Below are 25799 nucleotides of genomic sequence, written 5' to 3'. Positions count from 1 at the left end.
GTCATGGTAGAGAGCTTGATATCACATTTATAGTCACCATGATGGCAAAATGGGATTTACTCCTAATCACAGTCTTCCTATCTGTACTCTATATTTCAATATAAATTATTTCCTTTCTAATCCTATTTATTTTATTTTATGCATCTAAAAACATAATTCTTACATGTCCATAGGCCTCACCATACTACCAAAGGAGTCTATGATATAAGAAAGATTAACAACAGAACCAGATCAGCTCAAAAGTCCTTTCAACCCTAAATCTTTAATTCCATGACTTTACTGTACTTCCTAGTCTGTCCATATGTTGTTTTTACTTCTGATCCATACTTCTCCATGTCTCTCCCCAACAGAGTAAATTCTGAACTGTCTGCACGTGGGTTAGTCACAACCAGTTGCTAACCAACTGAAGCAACAAGGTGCTAGATCTGAAATCAAGAAGAGCACGGTTCAGTTGTGGCCTTAGATATTGACTAGCTGTGTGGACTCAGGCAAGTTCTCTACTGCCTTAATTTTCTCATCTGTAAAATGAAGATAAGAAGAGTGCCTACCTCCTAAGGTTGTTGAGAGACAGATGAGGCAACATAAAGCACCCAGAAAGCTTTAAAGTGCTATAGAAATGATAACAGTTATTAGCTCTTCTTCTGTCCATCACAAACGGTCTACTTCCTGGTACTTTGGACCACTCCTACACTACATCTTCTAAAGTCCTCTAGGTGTGTGTTTGAAATGAGTGGACTTCAGTATTCCTCAAAGAAAAGCACCAAGACAAAGGCACATCTAGGCTGTCTGGCTTCCGCACACCTTTAAAATGGTATAAACCATTGCCAAGTCACATATAAGAGATTTGGGGATCATCTGTGCTGCCTTCTTCACCATTAGCATGAACTACAGAAAGTTGGCCATAATTCTTGGAAAATGCACTCCAGAGATTCTGCAAATGACAAACCACCCAAGACAGAATGTTGACAGTATATTGGAATGATGGACTCTGAAATCCACATCACACAATGGTGAGAAATCATAAGGTCGGTATACCCTAGTCATAACCTGATAACTGCCTGGAAACAAGTGAAATTGTTATAAATATTTCATAGCAAAGTAAGTGTGTGAATCTTATGATTGCCTAAGCTGGCAAATCTTCTAACACAGTTACACGGTAATGGCAATGCCAATATCCATGGACAAATTCAAAGCCAATCACATTTTCTTGAGGATGGTTGGCTCTGGACTTAGAGTTGGAAGGGACCCTGAAATTTCTTCTAGTCCAGCCCCAACATCTGACAGAGGAACAAGGAGACCAAGAGAGGTAAGGAGGCTTGACCAAATTCACACAAGTCAATAGTTAGAGCCAGGATTCAAACTCAGTGGTTCTGATGTCAGCTTTTAGTATATACTTGACCAAGTTCAGTGTAATGGACCTGGAGAAGGATTGAAGGGTTGCATCTTCCTATAAATAGATGTAGATGGGGCATGCACACACACACACACACACACATTTATTTATTTATTAAGCTTTAAATTCTACCTAGATTTTGAGGCACTATATACATGTGCATATATGTATGTCTATACAGAAATACATATATACATATAGAGGAGGTATATGTAGATATACAATAGCATTTTTATATGTGTTTATATATATGAAGAATATATAGATGTTATATAACAGCATGATTGGAGTTTTCCAATATGTGTTTGCATGTGAAGACCTTAAGTTTGTGTGTGTATATCAGTATGTGTATAAATACATACATATGCATACATGGATACGTATACACATACATACTTACCTTTTTATATATGGAATTCTCTAGTATAATATGAGCTCCTTAAGGATAGGGATTATTTTGGTCTTTTCTTTTTATCCTAATACCTAGCACATAGCAAATGCTTAATAAGTATCTATTGTATTGATTCCACCCCAAGAAATCAATGAGTAGTGAGGGCCTCACAGAACAAATTGAATGATCAACTTCTAAGCAGTCTCCAATTTATAAACAGCACACATATGAGGAAACTTTGAGCTCCCTGATCAAATCTCCACCTGCACTGGTAGGTTAGGACTCCAGTGAGAGGTTTTCTATATTCCTAATGATTCTAAGGTAACCCAGAGTGGTCAGGATTCCAATATTATTACATGGGTCCCCATCTGCTGTGATCCTCCCAATATTGATCAGTTTGTTGACATCAATTAACTTTTACAAAAGGATATTTACCAAGAATGCCTAGCAAAGACTGGTTTGGGTTTTGTGGTTGTCAATTATCCAACTCACAGCACACTCTCCTTTTGGAAGGGCAGACTCGAACTCAAAGCACAAAGATAGATGCATGCATATAAGGGACATGTATGACTCATGACTTCCAGTACCAGATGTCCCTTTTTCCATCCTATGAGTCCCCACCAAATTCACTTTGGGCATAGTGTCTCACCCCATGACTCAATCCATGACTGGACCAAGTGAAGCAGATCATCTTCAAGGAAGACAGGGAGATGACAAACCTTTTGCAGACACTTTGAGGTTCAGCTCTTCAGACAGTTGGGAAATTCCTTATTACTGCGGTACCAGCCGTTCAGCTACTCAAGGCCAGAAATAGGGCCATGAGGTCTCCTTACATTGGACTGAAACCAGTCAGGGAATATAGTGCTTTCTGTATATGACGCCCGAGGAAGGACAAATCCACACATGCTCTAAGGGGCAGGCCATCATTGGCCAATCACCATTACACATACAAATGGTTGTCCTTTCCCTACTCTCCATTTCTCATCTCTCTAATCCACCTTGAGATCTCACTACTATGTGACCACCGTAATTCATTTGGAAGAAGCACAACCTCAAGCTTTGTGGGAATCTCCAAGTTCAGAAGCAGAGAGAGGAAAAGAACTTATGAAAAACAGGAACAGATTAAGGATACTCACCCATCTGCTTAAATCACTATCCAACAAATGTCTTTTTCCTGCCCTTTTCTTTTTATTTCACATTTTTATGTTGCCTAATGAATTAATAACAACCCTTCCTTAAAACTGCAGATTGTACAAATGGTTTGTATTAATAATTTCTTAATTGCCAAATCTAATGGCTTTTCTCAATCCTCATCCTTCCTTGAGTTCTTTGCAACCTTTGAAACCCTTTCTCCCTGAAACTCTCTCCTGTCTACATTTGCAAGACACTGATCTCTCCTGGTTCTCCTCCTACCTCTCAGACTACTCCTCAGGCTCCTTAGTTGGATCTATAACCAGGTCCCCTCTGCTAACCACTGTAATCTCCCAAGACCCTGTCCTGGACCCTCTTCTCCTCCTAGACTACTTCATTTGGTGATTTCATCAGCTTCCAGGATTAAAGGTAAAATTCTGTTTGGCTTTCAAAGCTCTTCAACATCTGCCACCTCCTCCCTTTCCAGTTTCTTTACACCTCACTCCCTTTCACATATTCTGGGACCCAGTGACACTGGCCCTCTTTCTGTGCTAGGTACACAACATCCCATCTCCCAACTCCCTGTTACTCTCTCTGGCTCTCCCTCCTCATCTCTACCTGTTGGCTTCCTTAGCTTTCTTCAGGTCTCAGCTAAAGTCCCACCTTCCACAAGATGTCTTTCTCAGTGCTCTTTACTTGAGGCCTTCCCCTCAAGACTGCTCCCAGTCTGTCCTAGGCTCATTGTTTCTTTACAAGTTGTCTCCCTCATCAGACTGTGAGCTCCTTGAGAACAGGGTTTGGTTTGTGTCTTTTCTTTCTTGTATTCCCAGGACATAGCACAGTGCCTGGCACATAATAGGTGGTTAAGAAATGCACTGACTGATTCACTTATGTAAATAAGCTCTGGTGCCTCACCACCCCCACCCAATGGGAATTTTTGAGCTTATGGAAGTTTCATAGGAGCTGTATAGGACCACAGACCTAGAACAGGCCACAGAAGCATATCTGGACCCCTTTGGGTTGATCCTGAGGCTCATTCTGTACATCAGGGCAGGGGAAGAGGTGGGAAGTTGGGCAGCCTGAGCATTTGGGGCACTCAAGAAGAGAGAGGCTAAGAAGATGGAAAAGCTATGAGAAGAGTCCCGTGGACTAGCCTGGGAAGCTCAACCCCATTTGCAACGTGGTTTCTTCCCTCAATCCCTCATCCCAACATCACTTTTCCCTTGTCAAATCTTATCCCTGGATCATTCTCACCATAGGTCTCCTCCGTTCATATCCTTGTGTTGCTGAGTAGAATGGAAGAAAGTCACCCAACTGACTGGCTGGGTCCATTATAAATTCACACTATCTCATCTGAATTAGACGATCAATTATTTCACTGTAATTGATTCCCTATCCTATTATTAACAGTTAACCCTTCTCTCCTCCGGCCTCTTATCGCTTTTCCTTTCTTTCCACTCTCTTAACTGAAAACTTCGTCTCTTTTTTTTTTTAACTGAGAAAATTGGAGCCATTCACTGTGAATTTTCACTTCCTCCTTCTCTTCATCTCAAAATCCCTTGTCATCATTCCTTTCTCGTTCTTTCCTCCAGGCTCCATTAATATGGCCCCTCTCCTCAACAAGATCAGCCCCTCCTCAATGCCATCTTCTTTTCCTCTTTTCCAGAAAGTTGTTCACTTTTCCCCATTCTAATATTCAAGCTGTCTCCATGTATTGGCCTTCTAGACTCTGCCATTTCTTTAAACTAACATCCTATATCCACTCTCTACTTCTCAGCCATCTGCACTCACTATTTCCACTTTCTCTCCTCTATCCTCAACTCTTTTTCAGTCAAGCTCCCAACTACATCTGTAAACTAAAACTGTTTTTTCCAAAGGTGCTAATCATCTCTTAAAGTCCAAATCTGATGGTCTGTTCTCAAGTCTCATCTTCCTTAATCTCTTGGGCTGCAAATGGCACTCCTGCTCACCCTTTCTCTTCCTAGACACTCATTCCTGTCTCATTTGTAAATTGAAATTACAGCAATACCTTTTGTCTTCACCTCCCTTACATTTCTGACTATATTCCCTCCCCCATGGCCTCCCACAGGGTATCACTTCTAATGAGGAAAAAAGGAATAAAAAAAAGTAAAACTATCCAACATATTGGAAAAGTCTGTTGTGTGCCAAGACATACGGTTGGGTTTTTTCATGCTTATGTGGAGTTGAACTTGTAATTACAATTTTGAAGCGTTCAGTTTTATTTTGTTGTTTTTCCTATTTTCTTTATTGTAGTTATTACGTGTATTATTTTCCTGCTTCAGCTTAGCTTACTCTGCATTAGTTCACGTCTTCCCATGCTTCTCTGAATTTATCATTTTAGTGACTGCTTACAGCACAATAATATTTCTTTAAATCAAGCACAATAATTAGACCAGCCATTTCTAAATCAATGGGCATTTACTTTGTTTCCAAATTTTGATTCTGTGAAAAAAAAAAATCTGCTATAAATATTTTTGTGTTTAGGGAACATTCTCTTTATCATTGATCTCCTTGTTGCATGATGTGAAAACATCATAACCACTTAACGTGTATGCGTACAATGAAAACAGTGATTTGGATCAAGATTTGCCTATCAGATTTACAGAAGATACAAAGCTGGGAGGGGTAGCTTACATACTGAATGACAGGATTCAAAAAGATCCTGTCAGACTGAATAGAATAAGAGGAAATTCTATCATCTCACAGATTAAGTTTACTAGGAAATATCTTTATACTTAGGTTCCCCAAGTCAACTTTACAAGTAAAAACTGGTGAGACATGACGATCTTATCTGAAAAAAGATCTTGAGGTCTTCGTCACCTTCAATTTCAATGAGTCAACAGTATGTTGTGGCAGGCAAGAAAATTAATGCAACGTGAGGCAACACTAGGAGAAGCATTATGTCCAAGAAAATGGAGGTCAGAGTACTGCTGTACTCTGCCCAATGAGACCACATCCAGTTCTGGAAAGGACATTGATAAACTGGAGAATGTCCAGAGGATGGCAATCAAGATGGTGGTGGGGCTCAAGGTTAAGGGAGATTTGAAAATAGGAAGAACCTAAAGAAGTATTTATTAAGAGCCTACAATGTGTCAGGCACTACACTAAGGACCTTAAAAATAATTTCATTTGATCTTCACCCTGGGAGGTAGGTGCTGTTATTATTCCATTTTACAGCTGAAGAAACTGGCAGACAGAGGTTAATTGACTTGCCAGAAATCAAGTGAAGGGTCTTCCTGACTCCAGGCTTAATTGCTCTATCCACTGCACCACCTAGCTGTCTCAAGCTTCAAGGTATGTGGAGGGCTATGACATGGAAATGCTATGAGCCATAGCTCTAGAAAACAGAACCATGGACAGCTCGCTGAAATGACAAAGAAGAAAATTGGGGCTCCTAACAATAAAGCTCTCCCTCCCACCGTCCTAAAAGTGGGCTGCCTCAGGAGGGAGCAAGTTCTTTGTCTCTTGGGGTTCATCAAGGATGGCAGAGAGAGGTTTTTTGCTTGAGAGTGACTGGATGGACTACATGGCCACCAAGCTCCATTCACACTTAAATTATGGACACTGTATGGAATGACTAGTATGGGTAGTACCTGGAGCTCTAAAAATCAGAAGCAATTGTTTCACTTTCCACTCAAATATACATGGAAAATAAAACTAGAAAGTGGCTCTTAACTATCTTGAAAGCTTCAGGTGGAGTGGGAGAGGTCAATTCCCTTTCATAGTAAAAAAAAGAAAACTACAAACATAATTACAAGTCTCAGAAAAGTTAGTCGTGTGTGCCTGGGCTCCCAAATGCATTTCTCAAGAGTGTCTTTTGCCAAGCAGAGGAAATTCTGTCCACCATCAACACCGCGACATGTATACCCAAACATCTCCTTGCCTTAAATCACTGCCATCATGGAGTCCTGGGGAGGGCTTCCTACCTTTCCAGGGACACCATGGCACCATCTTTATTTAGACTTCTGTGCCCATTTAAAACGTGGAGACAGAGCAAGGATATAGTGTGGGTCTTCTTTAAAAGGGGAGGCCTTTAAGGGTTGATAGTAATCTTATAAATTATTCACCTGTCAAGGTGACAGCAGTTGGCTCAATTGCCCTGGGGACAAGCAAGCTAGCCCTGCCAGAGAGCTACATCTGGATATGTATCTCAAAGGCTGCATCCATGATTCTACCAGAGACTGTCCTAGCCCCAAAAGCCCACCCTTTGCAGACGTAGGTGGCTACTGTTCTAACATGGTCAGCCTCAGAACAGGCCCATCCCAGTAGTAAGCCTAATCATCATATTTTCTTTCCAAAATCAAATTCTTCTGAAATCATAATGAAATATGTTGCTATGATTAAATGGTAAATATTTAATGATTAAATATGACAATATGCTTGTACATAGTCTATGCTCTAAAAATTGGAAGGTATTTTGCTTAAACACATGGAAAACAAAGTAAAAAGTTACACATAATATCTCACATACACACACACACACACACACACACACACACACACACACACACACACAGAGCTATCTTCAAAGTTAGCCCTAAAAGAGGTATGACATTTGTGTCCAGGTTCTGGTGGTCTTATTGGAAATATAAAAGCATGTGTTACTTTTTTTTAAATTATGGATCACAAGATTGAAATGTTTTTCAGTGTATAAGGTAAAGTCAGTCATCACACATCAACAAGGTTTTTAAAAATGGTTATATTTCACTCAGAATGATACATATAAAAAGTAAAATAAACGTAAGGCAGAAAAGTCAGATAATTATATGAAATATACAGTATTTTACAGGAACTGATAAAGGTGTGAGTTCTACAGACAGACTGCATAAAATACTCAGGTCGCTTAATTCCACAGGCATGCTAGTGAAATGAAGAAGCAGCCAGGCTTCTTCTGAGGCCTCCTGCCTCAGACCTTCCCCCCCATCTTGCCTCCCACCTTCCTCAATCTGCACGCATGACTCTCCTGGAGAGGGGAGAGGGTGCGAAGGAATAACTAGAAAGATCAAAGTGACCACAAAAGGAAACTGAGGAAAGAAAGAATCCCTGCTCAACTTTGCCCAATGACCCTGCTAATATGAGAAAACTGAGAATTAGTGAGAAGAAAATAGACCAAAAGGAAGAATTGTAGTGTATGAGAATCCCTGCTCATCTTTGCCCAATGACCCTGCTAATAAGACAAAGCAAGAGAATTAGTGAGAAGGAAATGGACCCAAAAGGAAGAATTGTAGTGTATGAGAATCCCTGCTCAGTTCTGCCCAATGACCCTGCAAATAGGGGAGAACAAGAAACAAACAGATAGAGATGGGAAAAGAAAGAAAAGAGTCATCCTCACGCACCAGGACTCAACTCCAGACTGCTTCTCCACCCCATGATGACTCAGTGTTCTGGTCTGTGTCCTCACAACTATCACTGCCTGTGTCAGAATGATCAATGTTCCTAACTTATAGCTGGAAGAGGTCCTAGAGGTCATGTAGCCTAACACCTTCATTTTACAGGTAGAGAAACTAAGGCATAGGGGAGCAGGAGTGACTGCATGAGGTCATGCAAGCAGTAAAGAACAGAGATGGTACCTGAACCCAGGTGTAATGAATGAGGGATGGGGAGGAGAGGTCCTCTCTTCCTGGGAATTTCCTTTATTAAGAGTAACATGGGAATAATGCACTATGATACAAATCATCACCAACCCTATAATTGGGAGGGACCCCACGAGAAGCATGTGACCTAGCACTCTGCCTTCAAGCTGCTGTAGGAGCACTAGCCCCATTTTACAGAAGCCAACTGAGGCCCAAAGAGTGTAAGCCCTACTGGCAGTCAGGACTAGAACCCAGGTCACCTGCCTCCCAGTGCAATCCTTCTAAAGAATTTTTGGGGGTGTCCCACACCTATAATTTCATCCTGCAGAGAACTGCTCTGGGAAATTTCCTTCTACTGGTGCCAGTCAGCAATCTACCTTCCAATTGTTTCCAAAAGAGTTGCCTGGAGGCCCCAAGAAATGAAATGATTTACTCAGGGTCACACAGAATGCTTCCAGAAGGACTTGAACCCAGGTATCCCGGACACCAAGGCCGGCCCACCATCCATGGCACTCCACTGTCTCTCTAAAGCAGGGGCACTCACCCTTAATATCAGGGCCCCTTCCTCTGCAAAATGGCGAACTTTCAGGCCCTTCCTCAGAATCAGTTAGAATCATGAAGGAAACCAAAGGTTAATGGGAATGAAGACTTAACTTTTTTCCATCAAAATTCCCATATAGAAATCTATCCTCAGACATTTGCGGACCCAGGCTATGTACCCCTTTTCTAAGAATCTGCCCCCTCCACATTTCACAGCTGGATAGGACAAGGGACCTTAGTAATTCCATTCCTTTTTATGCAGTTAGCACTTACTAAGCACCTACTATGTCCCTTCATGCTGTTCCCTCAGTATCAGGCTCCCAAGCAGCTTCTGTCTTCAGCTTGAGTGCCATCTGCAATCTCCCTGGGCACACTTGCCCAGCATTGGAGCACTGGGGAGCAGTAAGGGATTACAAAGCTGTCGTAAATAATTTTAAAAACAACACACACACACACACACACACACACACACACACACATGCGCGCACACACACACACACACACACACACACACACAAGGAAGCTACATATTATAACACAACAAAGAATATGAAGGAAGAATATCTGCTGGTTGTAGAAATGCTGCTTTAAGTGGCTGGTACTTTCCCTTAATAAACTGTATTACGCAGATATAAAAAAGACATAAGAAAATGGGGGAAAGTGATACAACACCACCCCACACGCTTCTACCAAGAGGAACTCTTGGAGCATGAGCGATCAAGAGCTGAGTCCAGAGTGGAAATCCTCCGACGCCCTACCGTGGCTACCAGCTGAAGTCATCCCCTCTCCCAAATACAAAGAAGAAGCCTTGAATGGTGATGAAAATGACCACATTGCCCGCTAACACCAGGCCGCAGGCTCCCCACTGGATCTGAAATGTAAAAAAAAAGGCCATGATGGCAGTCTGGATCTTATAGCAGCCACTATTTACAAAATCATTGTGATTTTTACTCATTAAGAATATCCAACCAAATACCACATGCAGATGCTAAAAGGCTGTTAGACTAATTACTACTGCAATGGCTGCTAATTAAGCCTGATATCAGCCTCAGTGTTTTCCCCATTAGGCACATTTCTCCAATCTACTCCCCCCTCCCCAAAGGAGAGGATTGCACTAACTTAACAAAATGAAGAAAACAAGGAATGAGGCCATCTTCCTTCTGTGTCCCAGAGCTCTGAATCAGGGTGGGACACAATGATCATCTGTGATGCACAAGCAAATAGCTTCCTGGAGACTGGGCGTCTTAGACCAAAGTAGGATGTAGACAGATGGCAGACAAAGAGGTGAGAGAGCCCTCTAGTGGACATTAGTGTTTTAACTGCTAGAGAAGGCTACAGACCCCTTCTCAATCCCATTTTTAGATGCGTAAAGGATTGCAAAGAAAACAAATTATATTGAAATACAGTTGCCAAAAAACTATTTTTAAGTTCATGAACACCCAAGAACCTCTTCATTAGAAAAATGAAAATCCGACTCAGATGCAACCAACAATGGATAAGACGGTCATCAATTGAGAGCAAGAAGAAATCTTTGGGGCGCCAGAGGCAATTCATTCAACAAGGATCTATTAAGCTTCTTTTGTGTGTCTAGGTGCTAGGCGTTCAAGAAAAATAACACAAATTAGTCTCTGTCCCCGAGGAATTTATATTCTGTATATTTCCCATTTTTTTGTTTTCACTTTTAGTCTGGTCTGACTCCTTATGGCTCCTTTTTGGGGTTTCCTTGGCAGAGATACTAGAGTGGTTTGCCATTTCCTTCTCCAGCTCATCTTACAGATGAGGAAACTGAGGCGAACAATGAAGTGACTTGCCCAGGGTCACATAGCTAGGAAGTGTCTGAGGCTAGATATGAACTCAGGAAGATGAGTCTTCCTGACTCCAGGCCCAGCATTCCAACCACTGTGCCATAGATAAGGAACACTGATGCTCGGAGAGGTGTCATGACTTTCCCAAGGTCACACAGATAGTGATAGAACTGGAATTTAAATCCATGTCTTCTGACACTAAATTTGATGTTCTTTGCACCATAACACGCTAAAGATCACAAGACATAATGCAGTGTTCCATTGTAAGAGGGAAAAGGGAAACCCTTAAGGCAGATTTGAGAAAAAATGGTATGACAGGAAAGATGCTGTGAAGAAGAATTTCTCCTAACTGAAGTGAAATAGTGAGGGCACAGGTGAAGAAAACAAATTATTAAAAATAATTATTTTTGTTTTGTGGTTGTTTTTGTCTGTCACCCAGGGATGATTTAAGTGAGACAGAGTTGCATGAAGTCCTCAGCCTTGCTCATTTCCAGTCATCAAAGTCCCGTGGAGGGACAGACAAAAGTCAGGATGACTGGCGATGGCCCGGGATGCAGTGGATGACCATGAAGCTTCCATTTCTGATCAAGTTCCAAGTGCCCCATAGTCCCTGCTTCAGCTCATTCCACCAGGGGTACATCTTCACGTTTTTGAGGGAGACACCCCCCTAACTCACTGTCAGGTTTGAGGACTACCAGTTATCCTCAACCTGGTTTACCCCATCTTCTGAGATGGTGCACCAGAGAGTGGTCATGCTACATGCTACAACTTCTTGGAGCCACAGGTGAGAGTTGAGTGCCAAGTAGACACCAAAGGTAGATGAGCAGCCCTGAAAAGGGCTCAGTTAACTTTCACACAGGAGGTGCTAGTCCTTCCTGAACATCCCATGCCCCAATGCTGCTAACTCAAATCTTGACTGGCAACATTTCCCTCGCCTCCTCTTTCTTCTGATTGGGGAATTGGGGGGATGCAGGGTCTAGAAGGTAGAGTATCAAACTCCTCCCAATACCTTCCTTTAGGAAGGACAGGACCTGGACTCTCAGATCACTCCACTCTGTGGCCTGGCTTCAAGGAGCCTCGTCATCAGTTATCCCCAACGTCTCTCCAATCCCTCCATTTCTCACTTCCTTCATAATGCTGTCTTTCCCCCTTCCCATTAGATTATAAATTCCTTGAGGGCAGGGGTGGTCTTTATTTTGGTTAACTGTATCCCCAGTTAACACAACACCTGAAAGAGAAATTCTAGCTCTGATTGATGCTTATTTTCTCTGTGATCTTAGGAAAGTTACTCTTGGCTTCAGCTTTTTATCTGTAAAATGAGGAGTTGATCTAGGTGGCCTCTAAAATCTCTTCCTGCTCTAGATCTATGACCCTATTATCTGTCTACTAAGGTTTTTTTAAAAACTCAAACAGGAAGTAATGTGGTATGACTAAGTACTATAAGAGAAACAAGGTCAAGGTCAGATAGCATTCTGGGAGTATCTCAGATCAGTCAACTTACAAAGACTATGCAATAAAATATGGATGAATGGGTGGGCAGAGAGGCAGAGAGAGAGAGAGAGAGAAAGACAGAGAAAGAGAGAGAGAGAAAGAGAGATGGATGGATATGGATAGATGATAGGTAGAGAGATGGCTGACTGGCTGGATGGATAAATATGCACAGACAGATGGACAGATGGAAATGGATAGACTGATGGGTAGATAGATGAACAGATGAATGGATGAATGGATACAGACGCATAGATGAATGAATTTGGATAAATGACTGATGGATGGATATGGATAAATAGACTGATGGATGGATGAATATCTATTAGACAGATAGATGCATAGATGAATAGATGAAAGGAATGATGGATATGGATAGATGGATGAGTAGATAAATGGATGGATGGATGGATATGGATAGATGGATGGAGAGATCGATGAATAGATGGATGGATGGATAAATGGATATCAATAGACTGATGGAGGTACAAGGATACATGCCTAGACAGACAGACAAATACAGCTGACCGTGAGAATTAAAGCTAAAATCCAAATGGAAGGACTGAAAATGAAATCTGTGGATGACCCAGATATAGACCAACAGCTGAAAGAGGTCTCTGAGGCCATGTGGTCTAACTTCCTCATTTTACAGATGAGAACGCAAGATCACACAGGTTAAGTGGCAGGATTCCAACCCAGGCCCCCTGACTCAAAGGTCAGATCATTTCCCCCTACACCAAGCTCCCAGACCCAGGCTTGGGCAGAACCTCACGCAGAAGCAGATGAACACACCCAAAGTATCTCTTACCACAGAAACTCTTGCAAGGATGATAGGAAGTCCAAAGGCAGACACAACGATCCCTGTGGTGAAAAAGTATGCCAGTTCCTGACAGGCGCTACTGGAGGCATCTGAGTCATCTGTTACTCTCTTGGCAATGAAGTAAGGAATGGGGGAGATCACGTGAAAGATCAGCACGAACAGAGGCCAGTACACTCTGTCAGGGGATGTGGAGGAAGAACAGCACGAAGTCAAAATTGGCACAGGGGAAACCAGTGGCATCCCACACCCTCAGCACATCTCAGTTGGAGGGGATCTTGCCAGATAAAATGGTGCAGAGTCAGCCCAAGTTAGTGGAAGGAGCCCCAGGCTTGGACTCAGTTCAAATCCCAGTTCTCAAATTAACTAGCTATTTGATAAGCTCCCCTCCCTCCAACACATGGCACACAGAGGAAGCACAGGACATGGGTCAGGAAGGCTGCAATTTCAATCCGATCTCTTCTGAGTTGTCATCCCAGGCACATTTTTTTAACCTTTATCTTCCTCAGTTTCCTCATCTGTGAAATGTGGATAACACCAGCATCTCCCTCACAGGGTTGTCGTGAGGCTCAAATGAGATAACACATACATAGCATTTTACAAATGTTTAAGGGCTTCATGAATATGAAACCTTTTCTAAGTAATTATCCTCATGTCACTCCCTTCTTCAATAACTCAAGGTGTGCTTACTTCCCCCAGGATCTAACACAACCTCCTCTGTCTGGCATGCAGGGCCCTTCATGACCAAGCCCAACTTTACCTTCCCAGTCTTATGTTGGGTTATTTCACCTTCACTCACTCAACATTCCTGACAAACTGCCCTTCTGGCCCTTCCTCACCCATGATGCCCCATCTTCCACCTCCATGGTCGCCAGTGCCTGGGAGACACTCTCTCCTGACGTGGCCTTTGCTTCTTAAAAATTCCTTCTTTCCACCAAACTTTTCTCAAGTGCATGGAGTCTACGTGGCACCATTTCTGATCCTCTCCCAATCCTACAAAAGTAACCTATTTTGTATGGACTTAGAATCTCCTTTGATAGTATGTTAACTGTTTCATTTTTGCCTCTGCATCCTCAGGAACTAGGACAGTGTCTGACATTATTAAAAATTCCTGATATTGTTACTTCAGTAACAATGATTTTCAATTCCAGTCAATCTAACCATCATCTCTTGAGCAGCTTTGCAGATGGCCCGATGCTAGGTTCTGGGGATACAAAGGCAAAACATGAAATAATGCCTGCCTTCAGGGATCTTACATTACAACGTCATTCAAATAGGAAGATGGCATTAACAACTGAGAGAATAAGGAAGATTTCAAGGAAATGAGGCCTCCCCCAGGATAAGCTGATCACCTAAAATCTCATCACCAAGCACATTGACTCAGCTGCGGATACTCAACAACCTTCTCAGCTCCCTCAGCTGCCTCTGATTGGAGGGCTGGGTGGGGGAGTAGCAAGGTACTCCTCCCCAAACCTTCCTTTCTGGAGAAGGCTCAGCACTTCTAAAAGTTCCCAGGTAACTCTTCATTTTCCATTAGGGGCTCAGTTTGGTTTCACCATGGACCATCATGACCTCATTTTGGGTACCCCTACCCCTGTTTCTCAGCCTCCTTTTCTCTCCCCAATTAGAGTTTTGAGGGCAGGGACTATCTTTTTTATATCCACAGGGCTTAATATAGCACATAGTAGGCACTTAATGAATGTTTATTAAATTGAACTGATTAAGGTGGCAAGTCAGGACAGGAAGACTGAAGCCTGACTATACAGGGTGTTCAAATAGAGGCTGAGAAGTCTGTAGTTTGACCTATAAGGAATAGGGAGCCATTGAAGGTTCTCAAGCTCTGGAATAAGACAATCCAACTTAGGAAGAGTTTAAGGAAAATAAATGGCAGCTTCAGGAATTGGGGGAGGAAGCGGCTGAAAGCAGATTTTTGCATTTTGGATTAAACCTGTAACTTCATCAAGGTAAGAAACCCCCATTGACAAAATCCTCTCTACCAATTTGGAGAGGTAAATGTTCTACAGCCTAACATCTCAAGGGGTTTCCTCAGGCACTGAAGGGTTAAGTGACGCACAGCCAGTATCTGTTAGAGGCAGGATCTTACCCTCCCACATACTCTGGAGGACTTGGCCCTTTCACATTCTGGGCTCTGAACCAGGGTCCTGCACTGCCTGACTGGTGAGTGCCTTTCAGGGGATTCTTACTTTATCTAAGCTGGCTCCAGCCATGTGTCCACCTTCTCACCTCTGCCTTGCTTCTGAGTGTGATCCCCTCTTCCATCATCACCCAACCTTCCAGCTCAGGTACCATAATCAGATCAATACTACCATGGCAATTGGAAAGGGTCCAGTCTATCAATCTAAACCTCTATGGTTCCGTTCACCAAAACTGTGATTTTGCAAAATGAAACACACCTGTCCAGACTCCACTCCCCCGCAGATGTTTTTCTTCCCCTAAGTTTCCTGAGGACAGGGGACCATATCATTTTTATATTTGTATCTCCAGCACGTAGTACAGTAAACTCATAATTTTTTTCATTCATTCGTTTTCACCCATTAGTTAATTAATTCCTGCCTGCAAAATCTGCTCTCTAGCCCTGACAGGTGCTGCCTTTCTCCAGATAATAAAACACACTAAAAACCACTCACCAAACCTGTGACATCCTTCATACATGGGGGTTATGCCCTGAACCAGATGTGTAGGACAATTCCATTTTAAGAAGCAGTAATGGTTTATTTTAGACATCCATACTTTCCTTTCCTGAAGGGAGGCAGCAGTGCCCATGGAACTGGGGCCACTGTACAAGGTTCCCTGGCTTACAATCATTTGTGAAATGGCTTTTCTGGTTTAGTATGATATCAGGTAACAGAGAAAAGTGACCTTTCTCCTCTATGAATGAATACCCACCTGTTCATTGATCCAGTATGTAACGGACAAAATTAAACTTTCTCTTACACAAAGCTAATAGAGCCTGGATGGGTGAAGACTCACACACACACACACACACACTCTCACACACACACACACACACACACACACATGCACACACACACACGCACACACTCTCACACACACTCACACACTCTCACATGCACTCACACATGTGCACACACATGTGTGCACTCACACACATACACACACTTTCTCACATGCACTCACACACGTACACACATGTGCACACTCACACACACTCAGACACACTCTCACATGCACACATACTCTCACACGCATGCACTCACACTCGCACTCACTCTCACACGTGCACACACACCCATGCACTCACATACACAGACTCACACACGCACTCACACTCACACACACTCTCACACACCAGGGTTATGTGGATGGTTACCAGGACCGACAGTATAACTTAGGGCCAGAGAGCCCAGAATTGGTCCCAGTTTTGACTCTCACAACCTGCCTGACCTACATCAAGCCTCTTCTTTTATTGTTTCTCGCACATAAACGCCCATCTCCCAACTCCAGCCTTTGCACCGGCTCTCTCAGTGCCTGGAATGCCATCCCTCCTCAACTCCATGTGTTAATTTCCTTCAGGCTTCAGCTCAAATCCCACCTTTTTCAGGCAGCCTTTCCTGGGCCCCCAGCTAGACCCTTCTCTCTTGGACGACCTTTCGTCCAGTGTGGCCACATCTTCTTTGTACCAAGTTATCTGCATGTTACCTTTCCCATTACAATGGGAGCTCCTTGAGGAAAGAGATGGGTTTGCCAGCCGTTGGCACAATGCCAGGCATATAGTAAACACTTAAATGCTCGTTTACTAATTGACACCTCTTCACTTCAATGTCTTCCTTTACCAACGGGCAGAGGGAGGGAGAGTAGGTTGATCCCTGGGATCCCCTTGGCCTCCAAATCCGAAGATCCTGGGCACACACGGAACTCACAACCTTGGCTAATTGAGGTAAATGACCCAGAACCACAGATAGCCTTGATGTATCTGACTGAGAAAGGCCTGGAGAACAGATGAGAAAGCTTTCTAAAGGAGGAGGACAACTTACCCATAACCCTCCAGGGCACATCCCAACAGCAGAAAAGTCAGTCCGATGGCTCCAGTGAAAGACAAGGCAACAAGAGCTGTGGGGGAGAAGGGGGGTAGAGGTAAGTGTGCAAGGCCACAATCAATTCTGCATTTCATTATTTTAGGATTATCCTAACTGATTGCTGCTTCTCATCAGTGGCGTAGACCTTTAAAAACACTGTTCCAGAACTGGGCAGAAACTCATATTCCACTGAATCTTACCCTTTCTCTTGACAGATGAGGAAACTGAGGTTCAGGGAGGTTTAGTCAACTGTCCAAAGCTCACACAATCCCTCTCCAATCTGCAGGCCTCATCATAAACTGCCCCCATGCCTAGGAAGCTCTCCTTCCTCCCCTCAGTCTCATAGACAATTAGAGCTATGTAAAAATGGGATGGCATCCTGTGGGGATGAGTTCCCCATCCCTGGAGGTCTTAAAGTGAAGCCTGGAAGATCACCAGCTAGGGAGGTTGCAGTGGGAGGTAGCAATACCTCCCACACTATGTGTAATTCTGAGCAAGTTTCTAAGTTGTTACTTCTCAGTCTTCCTATCTGTAAGACAAGATATAGAAATGGGAGCTGTAACTAACAGAGACAATTCTTACTGAGGTTCTGGTCTGACTAGAAGACTCCTGAGAAACTCTCCCACTCTAGGATTCTCTTAAAACCTTCACATTCCTGTGCCTCAGTTTCCTCAATTGTAAGTTAAGGGGTAGGGGGTGCAAGGGAGAGATGGTGGATCTAGAATTATGAAGTCCTGAATGCAAATCCTGCTTCAGTCATTCACTAGCTGTGTGACCCTGGGCAGTGATTTCACCTTTTATAATCTGCTTCCTCATCTGTAAAGTGGGAATAACCCTCCCTCCCAGGACTGCCATGAAGATCAAAGAAGCTAGTCCCTGCAAAGAGTTTGGCAAACTTTAAAGGGCTAGCTATTTTCAGCTCTAAATCAGTGATCACAAGGTAGACTAAATACAGCAAGTGCTTCATGTATGCTGATCGAATGAGTCAATGAGATTCTTATAATAGTTTTCCAGAGACTACATTTTTCTTTGCTTTTCTGATCTCTCTTTTATGTCTCTATAGTTATATGTGAAATCATTGTTCTTGTTCCATTTGGAAAAGATATATTTTGTGAAGAAGATTTTATTTTATTTCGTGAACTAAAATTCCTCTCTTCTGATTTTGCATGTGCCAGTTTCATTAGATTAATAGCTAACATGTTTTATATTTTCTGACTCAAGTTTTCCCTTTTACATTTTGACAAGACATTGTTAAGGAAAAGGATATAAGGTTTTCACAGGCATAAGGAGGTCCCAGGTGAGGAAACTTTCCACCAAGGCAGAAAGCACCTGCTCTGTAATTTATGGTCATAGAAATCTGTCTAGAGCACAATGCTAAATGATGTGCTCAAGGTCACATGGTTACTATGTACCCAAGACAAAACTTGAACCTAGGTCTTCTTAACTCTAAAGATGGCTCTCCGCCTACTACACAAAATTGACCTTGCTGTGATCTGGAAAAAAAAAATTAAAAGGGGAATATTGCTAGATTTTTTTTTTAATTCACTTAGATCTGTGGAGATCATCCAGGGTGGTGGATGATCCAACTCAAATAGGAATGAGCCAACCATACATAATGATCCATGCCAGCCTCACACTGAACTGGAAAACCACACAGTAACATTATCTATGTTCCATTGCATCTGTACTTACTTGGTTAAACATTTCCCATTTACATTTTAATCTGGTTTGGCCACCAGCCAGTAGTAGTGTGTCTGACACCTCTGATCTAGGATACCCTTCTATTTTACAAATGAGGAACTTGAGACTTAGAAAAGGTTTCCTTAGTGACTCCCCTACAGGTGCCAATGGTTACATTTGAAAATTAACGTAAACTGAGAAGCAATGATTTGAGCAGGATCAATTTATTGTAGTTACAGAAAGCTTCCTGGTGGTGCCCACCTACGTGGACTTTCTTGCAGGACAGACAGCACTGCAAAGATAGCAGACTTCCTGGCACTATTTGCATCTTGCTAGGTTTGTTATCAAAACAACAAGTCTCCCTTAATTGTGCACAGACAGTACAATGGGTAGAGATAATGTATTTCTTTGAATTGGGACAACTTAGCTCAGAGAGGAAAGCTGAACATCTGAACTTAACTCAGAGACAAAGAAATGTGGCTTAAGCAATTTTTTGAAATGTAGGGGGTAATTCCTAAATGGAATCAGATCAATTTGATTTTCTCACTAGCACCAGATAATGAGTATGGACATAAATAGGACAGCATCCTTGTGATTTCCAAGAACAGCCACTTTTCACCACATAATGTATATCTATACATTTTCATATTCCTAGGATCTCTGATTCCCTCTATCTGGGTGCTACCCTCACTCTTCTGACAGTTCGGAACCCTTTGATGTTCTGACAGTACCATGGCTAAAACCCAAACCAAACAAAATTACACCATGGCCAGTATTTGTTGAGATGCTTACTTTAGCTAGGCTGGTCCTTTAATGGCCACCATTAGCATGGTCCAATAGAAATTGCAGTTCAAAATCAATGATCTGATCTGTACACAGGAGAAGCCAGCTTAGCTCTGACTTCACAACCACGTGAACTGAAGGCCTTCTCCCTGCCCAAATCCAAAGAATTAGAATGGGAAAGGCCCAAAGAAATCCTCTAGCTCAGCCCTCTAATTTCATAGATGAGGTCACAGAGGCTAAAACCTGTGTGCCGTGAGTTTGGAGAAAATGTCTTCTCTAATCTTAGGGTTACAATTTCTGATTATTACTAGGCCTGGTTATTATCAAGTTAGGGCTATTATTTTTTGTCAAGGAAAGGGAGCTACAAGGTTGGGTAAAACAAAGACAGACTTTCCATCCACACTGTTTTGTCTGTCAGGGAGGTCTGCTCTAGCTGAGACTCCTGGTCCCACACAGGCATTCTGATGAGATTAACAGGTATCTCCAGACCTACCAAGAAACTTTGATGAGATTAACTACAGAGAAACACTGGGCCCCTAATGTTACCAAGTTACCACAAGGTCAAAAAATTCTCTTCCCCTTCCTCCCCACAAATCCCTGGACATCCTGTTCCTCTTTATTACTCAACCTCCCAAGTTGGGAAAGCAGCCAAGGGGCCTCACCCTATTAGCTCCTTTTCCCTCTTGCCCCAAGATTGTGCAAACCCTATTTATGTGATTCTCTCTTTTGTTCTAGAGGGCTGAAGGCCACTGCCGAAGCTAATTCAACTTCTTAACTTTTAGACTTGTCTACAGAAGCCTTCCCCAAAATCTCCTAATTTCAAAATTATTTCCAATTTATGCTCTACATACCTTGCTTTGCACATATCTGCTTGCATGTCATTATCGCTCCTGCAGGACAGCAGGGTTCTTTTGAGGGCAAGGATTGTCCTTTTTTTCGTATTTCCAGTGCTTTGCACTGGGCCTGGCACATGCAAGGGCTTAAGAAATACTTACTGATTGACTGACTTAGTCAAAGGCACTAAGATAGGAGGAATTATTCTTAGGAGCTCTGGGTTGAGAGATTCCCAGAAGAATTCAATGCTCTCATCTCATAGAGGAGGCAGAGTTGTTGTATTAGTCCTTCGTTGCCCAAGAAGACCATGCCATCAGAGAAATAATGACATGACTTGCCTTGACTTTGTTTTGAACGAGGGAGGGATGTGCAGGTCACCAGCCTCACCTCTCCTCCAGAGCCAACTGAATCCAGTGACCAGATATTCATCAGGATGACTGGAGATGACCCAGGATGAGGCAACTGGGGTTAAGTGACTTGCCCAAGGTCACACAGCTAGTGAATGTCAAGTGTCTGAGGTGAAATTTGAATTCAGCTCCTCCTGACTCCTGCACTGGTGCTCTATCCACTGCACCACCTAGCTTCCTCTGAGCCAAGGACCTCTTGATTCCAAACCATGGGCTTTTCCCACTGTACTATGTTGATGCTCACGTGGTGTTCCTAGGTAGTTTCAATCTTAAAGTGCCCATTATAATGGTTTTTAAAAGTTGATAATAAAGGGTAGAAAAATGGTTTCAGCACAGTATAATAAAGTAAGTGAGTGTGAGTGAGTGTGTGTGAGTGTGTGTGTGTGTGTGTGTGTGTGTGTGTGTGTGTGTTTCAAAACAGAAATTGAGAAAAGACCCCAAAGGACTATGGAGATAGTCACTGAAGACAGGCTAGCAATCAACCAATCAATCAACAAGCATTTAAGAGCCTACTGTGTGCTAGGCAGTGTGACCATTTAAAACAAACAAGGGGGCAGCATATTAGCCTAGCATTCTCTAAATATGTCAAGGCTTTCCTTGACACTTATAATATCAAAGGCAGTAAGTCACTTAGTTTTTCATTGCCCCAGTCAATTTTCTAAATCTCCCTGTTACAGATGGACCACAGTGGAGGAGGTCCTCAACTGACAAAAAGCCAGTTTAAAGAGAAACTGGAGTGTGAGTGCTACATTAATGTACTGGCTAGTAATGATGCGTGTGTATGGTATATCAGGAAGCATGCAGGCTCTGGGGTTCAAAGGTTGGAGTCCAAATGCCACCTCAATTGTTACTTTTTAGCTGTGGCACCCAGGATAAGTCACTCCTGATCCAAATCTATGATCCCCACCATTTATTCCCTCTGGGACCTTGGGCAAGTCTTTGGCCCTATAGGCTGCTGGCCACAGACCATCTGAGCTAAGTTCTGAGAAGTTCTGGGCCCTCTTTGGAATTCAAATTACTTATCTGGAAAATGAGGAAGTCTGGACCAGATAACTTCTGAGGTTCCCCCAGCTCTAGGCTTAGAAGCCAACAACAGGAAGTACATGGACAGACAATGGGTCTTCCTATTTTTCATCTTCTTGTGGATATCCCTCCCCAAATCTTCTCTCCTCCAGGAAGCCTTTCCCAATCAAATCCCCCCCAAGTCTTCTCAAGCCCTTCTCTTTCCCATGGACTACTATGATCTAGGGCACTTCCTGTTTATGTGCTCCCTCCTATCTACCTTTTGAGTTTGATTAAGAGCTACATAGTTAGAAGGGAACAGGCTATACTAGGATTCTTTTTTTCTGGGCTAGTTTCTTCTGGCTGATATTTGACATTGGGAACAGTCCAAGAACACAACTGATATTAAAGATGAAAAGTAACCCAGAAGATAATATGAGGTAGTTTCTAGTGTAACACAGCCTCCAAGCTTCTACCCCAAGACAAGCAGACCTTATCATGCCTGGGTGTCCAAAACCTTCATTTTCTATGTCCTTGTTTCAGTTTAGATAGTCCCTCCACCAGCACTGAAAATAGCCCTCCAACTCTTCCTACACCATCTTTAAGAGTTAGTTACAAAATCACTGCCCTGGAGCAAACTTGGTGATAAGCCTCACAGACCTTAGTTCGGAAGGTCTATGGACAGCGGTGTATAGCCCATCCGAGAGGCTTACATTTATAGATACTTGTATATGATAATCTACATAAAGCAACCTCAAAGTCCTATATAAACGTGAGCTGCCAATATTATCATATTGGGTGGTTTTCTTTGGAGAAGCAATGTAGGATAGTGGTTAGAAAGACAGGCTTGGTCTTAGAAACACTTGGCTTGAAGTCCCATCCAGACGTGGTTGTCATCAGAAAGATGAGTCTTCCTGACACCAGGCCTGGCACTCTATCCACTTGGGGGCAGCTGGATGGCTCAGTGAATAGATCCAAGGGCCTGAAGTCGGGGAGACTCATCGACCTGAGTTCAAACTGGCCTCAGTGAGTAAGTCACTTCATCCTGTTTGCCTCAGTTTCCTTTCTCTGTAAAATGAGCTGGAGAAAGGGCAAACCACTTCAGGATCTTTGCCAAGAAAAAACCAAATGGGGTCACCAAGAGTCAGGCATGACTGAGACGGCTGAACAAAAATTTGTGACCATCTACAACTCACCTCTCCGGGTTCTAGGGTGCGGTGGTGACTCTCTAAAACTATAAATTTCCAAGGTGAAACTCTGCATTAATGAAAGGGCTTTCTTTATCAAGAGTTCCCTCTCTCAATGAAACCCCAGGTCCGGTCCCGTCCCACAGGACCACAGCCTGAGAGCTGGAAAGGATCTGAGAAGCCATACAGTCCAACCCCTTCATTTTACAGACAAGGAAACTGAGGCTGCTCGCTGCCCCACAGGCAGTAAAAAGCAAAGTAAGGCAGGGGCTCTCTCTCAATCCACCAGCCGTCCCAATGTGCCACCCCCAGTTCGCTGAGCCTAAGGGAAGTGGAGCGACTTGGCCAACCTCGAAGAGCTAGAGTCCGCACTCCTGCACTGGGCGTCCTTTTCCCTCCTGACCCTGGAGAACCACTCGTCCACCCTCCCCAGTCCCACCCCGAGGGCTCCCAGGGAAGGAGCTGCACCGCTGGCTGGAAGACGTGTACGGAGGCAGGAAGAGGAAAAGGAAAGGATGATGGTGGGGAGGAAGGACCGCTCCGGGGGCCAGAAGGGAGAGCGGCTGATCCCGGGGCGCAGGGAAGGCTCCCCGAGCCGGACGCTGACTGCTAAGGGACGGATGGCCCCAGTCACTGGGTCTGACCCCCCGCAGGGGTCGCGAGTGGGGCAGGGGGGTAGCGGAGGGTACCTTTAATCCCGGCCATATCTCCGGAGCGGGAGCCCACTGGCTTCCGGCTTCCTGCTCCAGCCCCGGGCCGTCTCCGCCTAGTCTGAGCTAGTGCCTGGCGGGGCCAGCCCGGCCCGCCCCTCCCGGGCTCTCCGGGTCAGCCCCCAGGGAGCCGGATCCCACCCCCAGCACAGATCCCGCCCCCGCAGCTCCCCCAACCGGACCCCGTCCGGCAGCATCCCAGGAGGGGCGCCTCCCTCCCCCCACCCCCTAGGATGCCTTCCCCTCACTCCCCGCCTCGCAGCATCCCTTCCCCGGAGACGCTGAGCCTGCCCCCTCGGAGGCACCCCACCCGCCTCCAAATCCTCAGCATCCCGAAGGAAGCGCCCCCGCCCCAAGGGACGAACTCCCCCTCATCTCCCCCCCCCCCCCACCTGGCCACGCCCAGCGGCATCCGATCGGAACTTCCCACGCTCCCCTCCCTTCCCCCAGAGCTAGGCACGCCTGGCCACACCCCACCACGTCTCATTTTGGACAAAGCCCGCGGGCAGCGGTTCGGCGCGGAGCCGCCCCCTGGCATCCTCCTGGACCGCGCAGCATCCCGCTACCTTGCAGCCCACCCAGCTCCCGGCTAGAGTGTCCTTAGGCCCCACCCTCCCCTCCATCTGGCCGTTCTCCCACCGCTAGTCCTCCCGATCACAGAGCATCGCCGGCCCAGGACGCAGCGGCCGCCCAGCAGGGTCCGCATCCGCACCCCGCCTTGTCTCCAGCACAGGGCCCTCCCCTTCCGTCCACCCCACCCGCTCCTCGTCCAGGCAGCCCAAGCAGTCCTCAAGCTGAGATCTGGCCCCCTCCACCGCGGTGAATTTGCTTCTGTACCTTCTCAGAGCCCCGAGCCCCGCACTGGGCCCCGAGGGCAGCGCCGGAGCCCTCGGCCTCCTTCCCCTGGCTTCAGTCTGAACCCCATAGAAAGCCAGGAGCCAGGAGCAGGCCGCAGCCTTCTTCCCGCCTCACGGAACCGAGCCAACGCCCGCCCCAAACCCTTCCCACTCTGAGCTCCCCATCCCTGGCCGGCCCAATCAGAACCCAGCGCTGCCTGCGAGCTTCCTACCCTGCCCACCCCCGTCTGGGAGGGGGAGATCGGGAGCGGTCTCGGACACCGCTGTGGTTAAAGGAGTCTGAGAACTCCCCGAAAGGTACGAGGGTCGGGATGAGAAAGATCCGGAGCGACAAGAGGCTGCAAGATGGACCGGTGAAAGCAAGGGCCTTGGGACTGAGGGAGGAAAAGGGAGGGCGGGGAACCCTGGGCCGGTCCCCAGCCCCCCCAGCACACGCAGCTTTCTTGCCCACCGAGTCCGGCTGGTGTCATGGAGAGCGGACCAGTCCTGGCTAAGGGCTGGGCTTCCCTTCTTCCCTCCCTCACTACCAGCGCTGTGACCTCGGGCTAGTGACTTCAACCCTCGGGCAGCCCAGACCACTCTTAGAAACCGGCCCAGCAGCTGAGTGGTTGATCGGCATTGGTGGATAGCGCTCCAGCCCCGGCAGTTCTCTGTAACCACGGTCATATCACTACTCCAGCGAAGCCCGATTCCTCCATTCCCTATTTCGGGGGATCGTAGATCAAGAAGGGACATGCAAGGCACTCATTTTACAGACGAAGAAACTGAGTCCCAAAGGAATGAAGATTCACAAGGTCGCATAACTTATAGTAGGCAGAGGGAGCATTGGAACTCAGATCCCGGCAGGGTTTCCACTGCCTCAGGCTGCTTTCCCTATGCCCCTCGCAGAGGCGCCCGCATCCTTCAGATTGATTTGGAGCTGCCACTACTCCCCAGTTTGTCACTGGGGTTGATGAAAGTAGTTCGGGGGGAACCAATTCTTCGGAGTTTTGGGGAGCAGGAATCTGATTTCCCCTCAGCTCTACCTCGCCCTTTCAGCACCACAGTCCACAGGGTCTCTTCTAAAGGAAGGGCTGGCTGGGCTTCCACTCCTCACTTCCTTTCTTATTCTCTTACTCTCCC

At 44.9% G+C, this 25799-nt stretch overlaps 1 protein-coding gene across 3 annotated transcripts; it reads right to left on the bottom strand.

The window, feature by feature from the left end:
* Positions 1–7616: 7616 nt before the first annotated feature.
* LEPROT (leptin receptor overlapping transcript) lies at positions 7617–24546 on the bottom strand. 3 transcript variants are annotated; one of them, XM_072649753.1, is made up of 4 exons: positions 24460–24546; positions 17176–17251; positions 13151–13337; positions 7617–9920 (listed from the first exon to the last, which is right to left on the bottom strand). In XM_072649753.1, exons 1-4 carry the CDS (start codon positions 24524–24526, stop codon positions 9813–9815), a joined length of 438 nt encoding a protein of 145 aa, XP_072505854.1. In that variant the 5' UTR covers positions 24527–24546; the 3' UTR covers positions 7617–9812. The 3 variants fall into 3 exon arrangements, with proteins under 3 accessions (XP_072505854.1, XP_072505856.1, XP_072505855.1); XM_072649755.1 differs by lacking the exon at positions 24460–24546 and adding an exon at positions 23800–23969; XM_072649754.1 differs by lacking the exon at positions 24460–24546 and adding an exon at positions 23120–23225.
* Positions 24547–25799: the final 1253 nt, after the last annotated feature.

This window comes from Notamacropus eugenii, chromosome 2, assembly GCF_028372415.1.
Source record: "Notamacropus eugenii isolate mMacEug1 chromosome 2, mMacEug1.pri_v2, whole genome shotgun sequence".
In the NCBI taxonomy this organism is placed as follows: Eukaryota; Metazoa; Chordata; class Mammalia; order Diprotodontia; family Macropodidae; genus Notamacropus; species Notamacropus eugenii.
This window is presented reverse-complemented; position numbering and strand designations above follow the sequence as displayed.

What these genes read in the sequence shown, in the direction of transcription:
- LEPROT (XM_072649753.1), bottom strand. Translation starts at nt 24,526, where the DNA reads ATGCGGACCCTGCTGGGCGGCCGCTGCGTCCTGGGCCGGCGATGCTCT. An exon ending in TGTGCCCTGGAGGGTTATGG is followed by an intron (nt 13,338 to 17,175) that starts GTAAGTTGTCCT and finishes ATCCCCTGACAG; the next exon opens with AGTGTACTGGCCTCTGTTCG. An exon ending in TCCTTGCAAGAGTTTCTGTG is followed by an intron (nt 9,921 to 13,150) that starts GTAAGAGATACT and finishes TTTACATTTCAG; the next exon opens with ATCCAGTGGGGAGCCTGCGG.